This window comes from Microcebus murinus, chromosome 9, assembly GCF_040939455.1.
Source record: "Microcebus murinus isolate Inina chromosome 9, M.murinus_Inina_mat1.0, whole genome shotgun sequence".
Classification (NCBI taxonomy): domain Eukaryota; kingdom Metazoa; phylum Chordata; class Mammalia; order Primates; family Cheirogaleidae; genus Microcebus; species Microcebus murinus.
This window is the reverse complement of record NC_134112.1, coordinates 103,339,020-103,353,162: the sequence shown is the minus strand read 5'-3', so window position 1 is coordinate 103,353,162 and position 14,143 is coordinate 103,339,020. Positions and strand designations below refer to the sequence as shown.

The following is a 14,143-nucleotide window of genomic DNA, read 5'->3' as shown; positions in this document are numbered from 1 at the left end:
GGGCAGCAGGGGCCAGCTCAGGCCCATGTGGCCGTGACTCCAGCTCTTCCTGTGTGGACACAGGCAGGACTCCCCAGGAGTGGGGAAAACCGAAAATGATCAGGGTTCAAAGCTCTTTGGTTGGCACTGCCGGCCATTTGAACTCAGGTGCACAGCATCTCTGTGTTTTGTTGGAAGCGTGGCACGTGTGTGTGTGGTTTTCATCTGCGACCTTTCTGGGCACAGGCGGTGCAAAGGCGGAAGTCCAGCTGGGAGGAGGCCACGCCCTTGTGGCCAGGTCACACGTAGCTCAGCCGCGGCTGGTGGCAGGGCGCAGTCTCAGCGGGAAGCCAGACCGCGTGTGCTGGGTGGTGCTGACTTCCGCCTCTCCAGTGCCCACTTGGAGTTCGCGGCTGGCTTCCCCAAGGCCCTCCGGTGCCCTGACCACTACGCCGGGCCCCTGGCGAATGCCCCGCTGGGACGTGGGCGGTTCTCTCAGCGACTCTGTGTGTCCCCAGCGTGGTTACACCTGCCGATCTCCCAGATCCTGGCCCAGAGTCACGCCCTCCTCGGTGCCCCTGGCTGTTTCGGCCGCAGGGCGGGCCCTTCTGTCCCAGGGCAGCCAGCGTTGTGCGCCTGTCCTTCCAGCGTCAGACCGTCTGCCTGGCACGTGTGTGCACACGTGGTGATGCGCAAAGCATGTAGGCGTTGCGGTGACGGTGGGGGAGTGCGTGGGGCGCCTGCTGCGCTGATGCCGGCTGCTGTGCAGATAGCGCACTCGGGCGCTTGCTGGCATCAAACACAGGTTTACCAGGGGACCTTCTGATCTCCCTTTTCCAGTGTCCAGAGCCGCGGCCTCCCGCGGTGATTCTGGCCCTTGCTGGGCTCGCGCGAGGACACTGCGGTCACTTCCCGCGTGTGCGTGTCCGTTCCTGCTGGGAACAGGCCCAGCGTGGCTGCTCCCACAGCTGGGGCGGCACCCTCACCCCGTTCTTCGTGTGGGGACACTGAGGCTCGTGGGCCACCGAGAATTGGCACCCGCAGTCGAGGGTGTCCGCCGCAGCAGGCGAGGCCCCACCCTGAGCCCGCGGCCCCCTCCCGCGTGTCCCGGCTCCGGGCAGCTCCACCGTGGACGGGCCAGGCGCACGGCTGACGCGTGGTTTCTTTTGCTTTTCAGGACGTCGGAGCCGAGTGCGGATGCTGAGAGGAGGCCCAGCCTGCAGGACGGCGCCGCCCTGGCCAGGGCCCTCCAGCGCTACCTGCCTTTGCTGGGGGCTCGGTCGCGGGCCTCGGCCTCCAGCGCGCGCCCCAGGACGGAGCTCAGCAGTCTGCCCGCTGAGGTGACTCTTGCGACGTGCTCCGTGACCCTGGTTTGCCTCTCGCCGGGCTGGCCCTGGTCCGGGTGACGGAGCGAGAGGCCCCCAGTCTGGGCCCCTCATGCAGGGAGTGTTCCCAGGCTCCTTTTAGGGGTGCAGGTGCTCCGCGTCCCTGGGCGGGGCCGTCCCTGGGCGGGGCTGTCTGCTCTGGGCGGGGCCGTCCCTGGGCGGGGCTGTCTGCTTTGGGTGGGGCTGTCCCTGGGCGGGTGGGCGGGGCTGTCCCTGGGCGGGTGGGCGGGGCCGTCCCTGGGCGGGACCGTCTGCTCTGGGCGGGGCTGTCCCTGGGCGGGTGGGCGGGGCCGTCCGCCCAGTGCGCTCCTGGGAGGGTCTTCAGAATCCTCTGGAGCTGCAACCCCAGGAAGGCGGTGGTTGAAAGACAGGCGTAGCAGGCGGGGCGCAGGGGGCCCTCGGTTCCGCCTGTTAGGAGGTGGACCCAGCGCAGTGGCGGCCCCAGAACCCTGTGAGTGAGGACGGGCCCCGATCTGGCGGGAATGGTGGGTGCTGGTGCCCGCCGCCCTGGCTGAGGCCCTGCGGCCACCGTGCCCGCGGAGCCCTCACTCTGGGCAGACCCGCCCTTGGGAGCGTCCTGGCCGGCAGAGGACGCTGGCTGCCGTAGGCGCAGGGGACGGACGGAGGGTGCGCTGGGCAGATGGCGACGTCCACCCGCCAGCCCCCACCGCAGGGCCCTCCCTTGGGGGAAGCTGGGTTGGCGCCGCACAAACCTGCCCGAGGGCACCTCCGCAGGTGAACCCGTTCAAAAGAACATTTTAATGAAGCAGAAATCTCAGTGAACTTTTACTTTTTTAAAATTTTTAAAAAATTTTTTGAGACAAGAGTCTCACTCTGTTGTCCAGCTAGAGTGCCCTGGCGTCAGCCTAGCTCACAGCAACCTCAAACTCCTGGGTTCAGGCAATCCTCCCGACTCAGCCTCCCGAGTAACTGGGACCATCACGTGCCACCACGCCCGGCTAATTTTTTTTTTTTATATATATTTTTAGGTGGCCAATTAATTTCTTTCTATTTATAGTAGAGACAGCGTCTCGCTGTTGCTCAGGCTGTTTTCGCACTCCTGACCTTGATCGATCCACCCACCTCAGCCTCCCAGGGTGCTGGGATTACAGGTGTTGGTGAACTTTTTAAATGGGAAAGCATACATGATTTTTAGGGCAGCCTGTTAAGCTAGAGTTGCCAGATTTTGCTTGAGCTGCTGGAAGAGAGGCGGGGTGGGAGCTGAGAGAACGACACTGGGCCGTCTGGGGCAGAATTTTGGTTAAAACACCAAAGTGCAGGGTGCTCCTGGCTGTGCCGGACGCGTGACAGCCGTGCTCAGCACTTCTGCCAGAAGTGCACTTCTGCTCAGGACTCTGCCAGACATCCATTGCACCGACTCAGATTTGATGATTTTATTTTTGAGAGAGAAGCGGAGTCGGGGTGAGGGTGAGGAAGTCTGGGGCCTTTTCCTCTTAAACTGTGCGGTGCTTTCCTGGGAAGATGGCTGTAGCCCTCAGAAACGTGTGGGAAGCAATCCGAGGCGAATTTGGGTTACTTTCCTGTGATGGAGCCACTGAAGCCATCTGAGCTACGCCTGGGCTGGGGAATCCGACAAGGCCCACACGCCTCGAAGGTCAGGCTCCTCCCAGGGGCCACGGGGGAGGGAGTTGGGGTCCCAGAGCGGACTTGGGGTCTTGGTGGAACATGGCCCAGGCCTGCAGCGTGGGAACCAGGGGCCATGTGTCACAGAAGAAGCCGGTTCCCTTCTGTGTCCTGGGAGTCCGGGCAAGCTCACTATGAAGTGCTCCGTTGATAGTTATAATTATTACCAATAAAATAACCTGTTAAAAATGACTTGAGAATTAGATCAAGCGTCTGAAACACGGTCACCGGACTCCCCGTCACCCCAGCCCTCCCAGCAGACTTGGAGGACAGCACCAATGCCCCCAACGCGGATCTCATCGCACGCCCACGGCCGTGGGATCCACGCGGCACAGGGTCTGCCTGTTCCCCTCACGGCGTGGTGGAAGCCGAGTTTCTCTCTGTTTCTCCCCGTGGTCTGGACCGTGCCTGTGTAAGGTCCATTTCCGTCATCCTCCTTTGTCCCTGTCCTGTGTTTACAAAAGGGCTGGAGGCTCTGTGCTTGGCGCTCGCTGCGGCTCCTGTAACGGTGACGCCAGTCGCATCCCCGCATGGTGCGGGTGACTAATCAGTGGAGTCACTGTGGGGTGCAGAGACAGGGTCAGCGACACAGGGGAAGGGGAGGAGCCACTGACATCCCAGAGACGTGGACGGAGACGGAATGAAAGGAAACCAGTGGACATTTCTCCTGAAGCAGCTCAGCATCTTCCCCCAGCCTAACGGTGACAAACGTCCACACTTAGTCCCACGCGCCCTCTCCTTGGCCACAGAACTAGAAGGCGGCAGGGGGTGCAGCTGATGCTCGGATGGGCCTGGACGAGCGTCCGATGTGCGGGGCACTGGGCTTCACACTGCAGAGGCCCTCGTTGCTAAATTCCAAAGCTATCGTCACATTCTTCCTTCACGTTTTCATTATGTTTTCGTTAGTTGATTGAAACGACCCTCCTTCTAAAACGAGTCAAATTAGAACTGAGTTTACTCTCTGCATGAGGGATCCCGGGGTACCCCCACGGGGCTCCACCAGCGCCGGCCCCTCTGTGGTTGAGGTTGAGCCAGCAGCGGACTGTTGGAGGTGAGCCTCTTTGCTAGACTTCGATTCATGCTCGAGCCCTGGTGGGTGTCGTGGATGCTGCGTGTGAAGGGCTCACGAGCCCAGGAGAAAACAGGTTCCCGCGGGAGGCAGACGTGTTCGCACAGCTGGTGGTTGCCAGGACGCGGGTGGGACGGGCTAGTTGCCTTGTCACCCTGGTCAGCAGCGGGACTGTGGGGTCTCCCCATGCTCGCATGTGTTGTGCCTCCAGCGCCGGCGTCTGAACACGAGTCCAGGACGGCTCTCAGAGAAGCCTTCCTGATACAGGAGGCGCCTGTGCTGACGTGTGTGTGCTGGAACATTCCGTCCTTGAGGACCTGTGGCTGGGCTGTTGGGGGCTGCTCTCGCGGGGAGGCCTGGCTCTGACACTCCAGGGCCGTGGGGCAGTGGCAGTGGGGCGTCTCCCATCACTGCCCACACCCCACTGCTGTCCCGTTTAAGAAAAATAAGTGGGGAAGGGGCATTGGCGCTGGTTCCATCAGCAGTCAGTCCACCTTCTCCTGGGTGTGGCTTCTGGAATCCTTAAAGCTCCACCAGGAGGATGGCCACACGCCGTGGTTTGCCCACAGCATACTTGCCAATAAGTGATCCTTTCCCTCTGGGGTCTCTTGGTCTGCATTAACAAGTTCTGTGGTCATCCCACCTCACAGACATTCAGCACGGTGGCCAGAGTTATTCAGAAAATGAGTATTTGTAGGATGTCTTTTTTCCTTTTGGGTAGATGCCCAGTAATGGGATTGCTGGATCACATGGTAGTTCTAATTGTAGCTCTTTGCAGTGTCTCCATATTACTTTCCACAGAGGTTGTACTAGTTGCAGTCCCACCAGCAATGTATGAGTGTTCTTATCTCATTGCATCCACACCAACATTTATTGTTTTAGGACTTTTTGATAAACACCATTCTCACTGCACTTAAGCGATATCACATTGTAGTTTTGATTTGTATTTCCCTGATGATTACAGATGTCGAACATTTTTTCATATGTTTGTTGGCCATTAGTCTATCTTTTGAAGATAGAAGTTTTTGTTCATGTCCTTTGCCCACTTTTTGATGGAATTGTTTGATTTTTCTTGCTGATTTTTCTGAATTATATATAGATTCTACTTAGCATCCCTTTACTGAATATGGTAGCATGTGAATATTTTCTCCCATTCTGTAGGTTGTCTGCTTGCTCTTGCGATAGTTTCCTTGGCTCTGAAGAAGCTTTTTGATTTGATCAGGTTCCATTTATTTATTTTTGTTGTTGCTGTGATTGCCTTTGGGGTGTTCTTGATAAATTCTTTGCCTAGGCCAATGTCTATAAGAGTTTTCCCAACATTTTCTCCCAGAATTCTTATAGTTTCACACCTTGGGTTTAAATCTGTTATCCATCGTGAGTTGATTTTTGTGAGAGATGAGTAGTGCGGATGCTGGTTCAGTCTTCTACTGAACCATTGGATATGGCTATCCAATTTTCCCAGTACCAATTTATTGACTAAGCATTCTTTTCCCCAGTGTATGTTTTTGTCTGCTTTGTGAAAGATTAGAGGGCTATATGAAGATGGTTTTATATCTGAGTTCTCAGTTCTTTTCCATTGGTCTATGTCTCTGTTCTTGTGCTAGTACCATGCTGTTTTGGTTATTGTATCCTTGTAGTATAGCTTGAAGTCTGGTATACTGACTCCTAATTTGTTCTTTTTGCTTAAGATTGCTTTGGCTATACAGGGTCTTCTCTGGTTTCATACAAAGTGTAGAATTATTTTTTCTAGAATTGCGAAAAATGATGTTGATATTTTAGTAGGGATTGCATTGAATCTGTAGATCACTTTGGGTAGTATAGACATTTTAACAATGTTGATTCTGCCAACCCATGTGCACGGTATGGTTTTCCACCTGCTTACGTCCTCCACTATTTGCTTCCTCAGTGTTTCATAGTTCTTCTCCCTGTAGAGGTCTTTCACCTCCTTAGTTAAATATATTCCTAGGTATTTTATCTTTTTGGTTGCTAATATGAAGGGTACTGAGTCTTTGATTTGGTTCTCAGTCTGACTGTTGTTGGTATATAGGAATACTATTGATTTCTGAACATTGATTTTGTAACCTGAGACTTTGCTGTGTTTGTTTATCAATTCCAACAGTCTCATGGCAGAATCTTTGGGATTTTTTAGATGTAAGATCATATCATCAGCAAAGAGCAATAGTTTGACCTCTTCTGCCCCCATTTGGATGCCTTTGATTTCCTTGTCTGATTGCTCTGGCTAGGACTTCCAGCATTATGTTGAATAGAAGTGGTGATAGAGGGCAACCTTGTCTGGTTCCAGTTGTAAGCAGAAATGCTTTCACTTTTCCCCCATTCAGTGTGATGTTGGCTGTGTGTTTGTCATATATGGCTTTTATCATTTTCAGGTAAGTCCCGTCTATGCCTATTTTGTTAAGCGTTCTTATCATAAAAGGGTGCTGAATTTTGTTGAATGCTTTTTCTGCATCTATTGAGAGGATCATATGGTCTTTATTTTTACTTCTATTTATATGGTGAATTACATTTATAGATTTACATTTATTTGTATATGTTGAACCATCCTTACATCTCTTGAATGAAGCTCACTTGGTTGTAATGGGTTATTGTTTTGATAAGTACCATTCTCTAAAAAAGACATCTGCACTAGAATGTTTATAGCAGCATAATTCACAATTGCAAAGATGTGGAAACAACCCAAGGGCCACTCAATACATGAGTGGACTAATAAAATGTGATATGTGTATACCATGGAGTTCTACTCAGTCACAACAAACAATGGTGATTTAGCACCTCTTGTATTATCCTGGATAGAGCTTCACTTAGTAGAAGTGAAGTATCACAAGAATGGAAAAACAGGCAGCACATGTACTCACCATCAAATTGGTATTAACTAATCAACGCTTATATGCACATATATTGGTAACATTCATCAGGTGTTGGGCAGGTAGGAGAGGGTGGAGGGAATGAGTACATTTATACCTAATGGGGGCAGTGCACACCATCTGGGCATGCTTGAAGCTCTGACTTGGGTGGGGCAAAGGCAATATATGAAACCTAAACGTTTGTAACCCCCTACTGTGCTGAAATAAAAAACATTATGAGTATTTGGTGGCATTTTTTAGGTGTTAGACTTAGGCATTGTTTTTTTCTGTTATGATAGATGTTTCTCAATACCACAAAAGTACATGAAAACCAAGAACTCATATTTTTCTCTGTTCAGTGTTTAAATGAGAAGAAAGCCCTTAGTCATTGCTCTAATGAACAAAAGACTGCATAAAGTACAAGAAGTGCATAGTCAGATGTCACCAAAGCTCTTGTGACAACCAGGGGTTTGGGCAGCAATTTCTGATAACCCCTCACTTGGTTGATGAAATATTTTAATTGGAAATGTAAGCCTTATAGACGGATGATCTTTAAAGGTGCAAGCAATTTCCAATGGATTATTTTATAAATCATTGTTTTCTATGTATCTATCATCAAAAATCTAACTCTAGCATAGGCAGGAGAAATATTCTAAATTTATCACCTTTCGGGGCTTTCGTGCTGATTGCTTCATAACAGAAGCCCCGGGGAATAAAATCACACTGCTCCTCTTAAATCAAACCGACCAGCTCAAAGCTCTGACACGCTAATTGAGCTCTTATTGATCACTAAATCAAAGCGCTGTTATTGCTTCTGCGTCACTGGGGTGGTGACCGGCTTCCTGTTTTATTGACTGCATGGCACTGGTGAAAGTCCTGCTGCTCATTATCCAGGGCACTATAAATCCCCCCGTTCACGGTTGTCGAGGAGTTTTAAGCAGAAATCCGTTGCTCAGCAGTACCATTAATTAGCTGATTTATTTTGGAAACATGTTTGATGTCCAAGAAACGGATAGGTGCTGGGATTGGAAAGTGGAAGTCCCTGCCCTTTAGGATTTTTCAGTCTCACCAAGAGAGACAAAGCAAACAAATAGCAAAAATAAGGTTAAAAAAAAAAATGGAGCCACTGCAGTATTGGAGGGAGCCCTAGGAATAAAAGGGACACATGGGGCAGGTGGGACCAGGGGGGCTGTGAGAGGGCAGGCGTCGGGGGACAGCTGGGAGCCGCCTGCTGGTGCTGGATGGCACAGAGGGCCGAGAGGCCGTCCCCACCCGCCCCGGTGACGTGGGCAAGGCAGGCAGGCTGGTCAATGACAGTTTCAAGGACTCCACCAGGGCTGAGGATATAAGAAACGGGCACGAACTAAATTCCTGAAAGTGGTGAACTCGTTCTAGGGCGACGAGACCCCAGCTGCTTTTGTGCAGATTGGGGCAGGACGGGGTCCGGCCACAGTAGGAGGGAAGAATTCAGCCTAAATTTTAGGACCTGTTGCCAGCGCGTGGAGCTGATGTGACAGGCTATGCGGAGTGAGAGACCCCACCCCCAGCTCCTTCCCACGGGTCTTCATGGGGCCCTAGAGACGGCGCACTCGGGGGTGGGGCGGCAAAGCTGGGAGGAACCCTCCCAGGGGCATCTGGACCACGAGCAGCACAGCCCCCGAGGCTGGGTGGACAGAGACCTGATGGACGGGCAGAGAGCCAGGGTCGGGGGCAGAGGGAGGGAAGCCACCAGCAGCTCGTAAGTCCTCACTTGGCTTGGAGCGGAGCGAGGCCACCATGGTGCAGGAAACCGGCAGCTGCCTGCAACGTGTGCGAGATCCAAGAGTCTCACTGGACCCCAGACCCAAGCCCTGCCAAAGGGAACTTAAACCCACCCACACCAGTAACGACATCAACTGCAAATGGACCAAAGCCTCCATGTGAAAAGCAGAGATATTTAAACTGGATACAAACAAAAAGCAAGTTTCAACTGCATTGCACTAAAACCGAAGTACCGGCGACCCCCGGGTTACGGACGAGACACGTTCCTGAGAGCGTCTCTAGGTGGGGTTTGCATGTGCCCGGATCCCTGGTGAACAGCAGCACGCGCAGTAATAGCAGCAGCAGCAGCAGCACTACGGCCGTTCCAACGTGGTAGTGAGAGTGCAGTGTGATACTGTACTCATGACATCCTATACTGCGATAAGTCACAGGAACTCCCATGCTGTTTTTTTAAATTCAAACAGAACACACAAAAAAAACTCACACAAAAAATTTAGATAGGAGATAGGAGAAATTTCCAAACAGGAATATTAAAGGTTAACACTCACCTAGTGTTGCATCAACACTAGGCTGACAGGGATGTTTTGCTTATTGGTCTTCTAACCAAATCCATAGCAACCTTTCCATTTCAATGATAAATCCTCTATGCTGCTTAGTAATAACTGGAGCTGTCACTGGAGCACTGCCTGTCACACGTCCATGGTTCTCACGTTGTAATTGTCCCAATAGTCGAGTGACTGATGCCTAGTGCTTTCCCACTGAATGGTGGCATCTGGCCCTTCTCCCAACGCTTATTTCTATTTCCATTTCCACTGTAATCACCTTTCTCCTCACTGCAGCCTCACCTGGGCTTGCAGTGGACTTTTGCTGTAGAGGTATGGTCATAGAGTGAACACAGACTCATAAAATCGAATAAAATAGATGAAGGTGCTGCTGTGCACAAGTGACCATGGAAACACTGAGACAAGCCCCTAGGGTAACCAACAAACCTTTTATGCCATGCGTGTTTGTTTATGTGCGTGGAAGGAACCAGTTCCTGAGTTATTAATTATTTAATTCTAAGAGTTCCTTATGGGGCACCGTGGGAGCTGGTTTGTAAGCACGGGACACCACAGGGGGGGTCATCCGTAACCGGGAGCTGCCTGAGCACGAAGTAGAGGACAAACGTGGGTTGACAATGAAAGGATAGAGAATACAGGCACGGAAACGCTAAGGCCATGTGGCTGCTGCGTTACTGTTAGACAGAGTGTCCGTCAAGACAAACAGTGCTATGATCGTGATAGAGACAGTTTATGATGATTAGTTAATTCATTAAGACGATACAGAAATCTTTTTATGAACTGAAAGCGCTTCAAATATGTAAAGCAAAAATTTGAGAATACTAAAAAGAGAAATACACAAGTCCATAATCATTAGTGGTTTAAACTCTCCTCTCAAAGTAAGTGATGAAATGAGCAGGTAAAATACCAGTAGGAACATAGAAAATTTGAACACCACCTGGGATGACCTAGTTGACAGTTATAGAATGATATTAGTAAAATACCTAAAAACTGCTAATACACGTTCCTTCAAGTACACACGGAACATTTCCTAAGATCATCATATGTTGGGGCATAAAATAAACCTCAGTAAATTTCAATGGGTCAAAATCATGCAGAGAAAGACATTAAAAGAAATCTGCAGAATATTATCTTTCAGAAAAATAGGAGCAAAATTCTAAATGATTTTTATGAAATGAAATCCAACAGTATATAAAAGGAATAATACATCATGACCAAGAGAGATTTTATTCCAGACAGGCAGTGTGGTTTGACATTTGAAAATCAACCAGTGTCGTTCACTGTGGCAGCAAGAAAAGGAAAGGTGAAACGATAATCTTAACGGATGCAGAAAAAGCATCTGACAAAAGCCGCCGTCCATCCATGGTAAAAGTCTACACCTGACACCACTCCTACTGGTAACGGACTGCGAGTTTGTGCTGGGATCGGGACTTAGACCAAGTGTCTGTTCTTCCCTCTTCTCAGCACTGTACTATGGGTCCCCCCTGCAGTAAACAGGAAGAAATAAGAGGCATTCAGCTCACAGGACAGCCTTCCTAGAGATTTGGAGGAGCCACAAAGTCGCTCCTAACGCTAGCAGGTATAGCAGTGACATGGCATGAAAGTCAACGTACGAAAATCGATTATGGCTCTACAGACTAGCAAAAACTAGATATTTAAATTTTCAAAGTATCAATTACAGTAGCATCAAAAATCTAGAAAAATGCATCAGACCTTGTGCAATGAGAATCAGAATACACTGCTGAGGATGATGAGAGAAAACAAGTTATTGGAGGTTCACACAGAGACTCAGCAGCGTCAGGGGCAGCTGCCCCCAGAGTAGCCTATGGGTACGACACAAATGCACAGTCCGTTAAAGAGAAATTGATCTATCAGACTATGTCAGCATTCAAAAAATTTTCAGAAGACACCGTCAGAATGAAAAGTCGCAGGCTGGGAAAAATGTTTGCAACTAATACATCTGGAAAAGTACTTCTCCTCAGAAATGCTCAAAACTAATTTAACAGAAAATGCAGGCACATAAAAACATTGGGTGAAAAGATTTGAATAGACATTTCACCAAAGAAGATAAATGGGTGACAAGTAAGTCAATGTAAATGTCCAACATCATTGCTCATTAGGGAGATTCGTTTAAGCCACAGTTCACTAAACCACAATGAAATACTACTGCAAAGCTGTGGGCGTGGCTGAGATGTGGAATCTGGCCACGCCTAGAGCTGACCACGCGTTGGGGGAGCCGGAATGCTCACGCGTGGATGGAGACCCACAGCGTCACAGCTCTTGGGAGAACACGGTGGTTTCTTTAGCACCTGCCTGCGATCCTCCATCCCACTTCTGCCCGGGACAAATGAAAGCACGTGTCTATCCGTCCAGAGATTTGTACATGAATCTTCAGAGCGGCTTTCACGGGAAATGCCCACAACTGAAAGACCCAAATGCCTGTCAGTGAGTGAATGGATGAATACATTTTGCCAGATCCGTAACATGGAATCCAACGCAGCAATAAAGAAATGAGTGAACTGTTGATGCACATGGCAGTACGGATGGGTCTTGAAATGATTATGTTGACGGAGAGAGAGAGAAAAAAAGAGTGCCTACTGTTATAATCCGCCTGTGTAAAGTTGTAGAAATGTGAGCTAACGCGTAATGCAGAAAGCGGACCAGGGCTGCCCGGGGAGGGAAGCGTTGCCACGGCACCAGGAAACTTGTAGGACGAGGAGGTGTTTGCTGATCCTGGGGATGGTTTCGCAGGCGGACGCTTACGTCAGAACCAATGTGTGCTGTTTATCCTGTCCACTGTTCCTCAGTTCTGCTGGCGAGAAAAAAAAAGACAAGTAACCCAACACAAAGATACTTTATTACAAAAAAAAGATAACACAATGAGAGCTTCAAAGGCCACCAACATCTTTAGTCCTTACGGAAATGCAACGTGAAACCATAAAGAAATACCACTTCGTTTCCACTCGATGGGCCTAAGTAAAATGAATCTATGGTATGAATGGCTTGGCGAGGATGTAGAGTAACAGAAATCCTCAGATTGGTGGGGTACAAGTTGCTATAACCACCGTTGGCGATTTCTTTAACACACATCTGTCCCAGCGGTACCGCTGCTGCGAATCGATCATGTGTGCCCCAGGGAGGCTGGCGCACGGTTGTACGTGGGGGTCTGTCCGCCGCAGCCCAGCTAGAGACAACTGACTTGGTCCCTGACTGTCCTCTCCGGGCTGCGTCTCTGAGCTGGGGCCGCCTTAGAGATGTGTCAGGACACAGGTTCCCTCCCCGCCCCCGTCAGCTGTGCCACGGGGAACGGCGGCACATGCAAAGCACAGAGCCGTGCAGACCACGTGCCACGTTCAGGATGTCCATTTGACTAAGGAAAGGAAAAAAGTCCTGCCCAAGCTGCTGTGTTCACTGACCCTGGCGGGAAGCTCAGCTCTGGTGGCAGAGCTGCCCCCCGGGGCGGGGGCTCTGCTCTCAGCACACGCGGTGGCACCTGACGCGTAATGAGGGGTTGACACGTGCTGGCCGCCGTGACGGTGAGAGCCACCCGCGCTCCCTGCCAGCCAAGTGCCCACCTTGCCTCTCCCGAGCACTCGCAGTGACGGCCAATCCCGCTGCGCCAGCAGCCACACCGCACTGACAGCCTGAGTTCTGCCCAGCACGAGCCGGCCCCTCACTGTTCACGTCCGTGTGCTCCCCTGCCCACGGCAGATTCCGTGTCTGCGGTGTGACAGGCACACAGGTGCCGGTGATGCCAGTGTGATTTCATCCCCGTTTGCAGTGGGATCCCAGGCATGCTTCTACCCCAGACCCTCTTCCCGTCCCCTCCCCGCTCTGCTTTCCTGTCCCGGGTTCATCCTGCGCGGCGGGCCGACTCTCGGGCAGACACCGCCTGCCGTGGCAGAGGCATGTGGCCCTGCCCCGCCACCGCAGCTGACTTGCCGTGAGAAGCCCATACACGAAGCAGGAGAAGCTGTGCTTTTTCATGCTGCTCCCCGGCGTTGAGCTCCGCGTGGGCAGCAGACATGCTCTTTATTCTCCTTGTTTTCGATTTAACTTCTCGCGTCACCGTGTGCATGGCACCTCTTTGGTATTTTCTGGTGGCTGTGACTTCTCCCAGATGGAGTCTTAATTTTATTTCAGAATATTAAGGGGAGCGCAAACGTTTCTATCACACAGAGCACTCCAGCAGTCCTTGAGTCAGGGCAGCGAGTGAGCCCAGCAGCTGACGGTGCTCCCTGCACCCCCTGGGTGGGTGTTCGCTTCTTCCACCCCCAGTTTCCAGTGACTTTCCCTTCCCTGTGTATCCCTTGGGTGGGTGTTTGCTCCTTCCGCCCCTCAGTTTTCAGTGACTTTCCCTTCCCTGTGCACTCCCGGGTGGGTGTTCGCTCCTTCCACCCCCAGTTTCCAGTGACTTTGCCTTCCCTGTGCACCCCCTGGGTGGGTGTTTGCACCTTCCATCCCCAGTTTCCAGTGACTTTGCCTTCCCTGTGCACTCCCAGGTGGGCCCCCTGTTTGTGGGAGGACGCGTGGTGTGTGCTCCATTCTAAGACACGTCACTGAGGACAGAGGTCCACAGTTCCAGCCGTGCTGCATTCTGCTCGGCCCGGTGGGTGGATGCGCAGCAAAGCGGCAGCCCTGCTGCCTGGGGGCCTACCGCGCTGCCTGACCCTCGGGGGACCTCAGGGCGGGAGCTTCCTGGAGGCCTGTAGTCCTGTCCTGTCCCTTCACAGATGGGAAAACCAAGGCTGAGAAAGATGAGTAAAATGTTCACTTTCAAACACTCAGTTCACAGTAGAGCTGAAATCAGAATCCTGAGATTCCTTTTTCTTTAAAAAAATTTTTTTTTTATTTTATTTCAGCATCTTACGGGGATACAAATGT

The 14,143-nt window shown here is 51.2% G+C and overlaps 1 protein-coding gene across 1 annotated transcript in view; it reads left to right on the top strand.

Moving 5' to 3' along the window:
- Positions 1–14,143, top strand: part of PTPRN2 (protein tyrosine phosphatase receptor type N2) — a 595,476-nt gene that overhangs the window by 162,491 nt on the left and 418,842 nt on the right. The window contains exon 5 of the mRNA XM_076006762.1: positions 1,157–1,319. Coding sequence (XP_075862877.1) covers positions 1,157–1,319 — 163 coding nt within the window. The remainder of the gene's footprint in view (positions 1–1,156; positions 1,320–14,143) is intronic.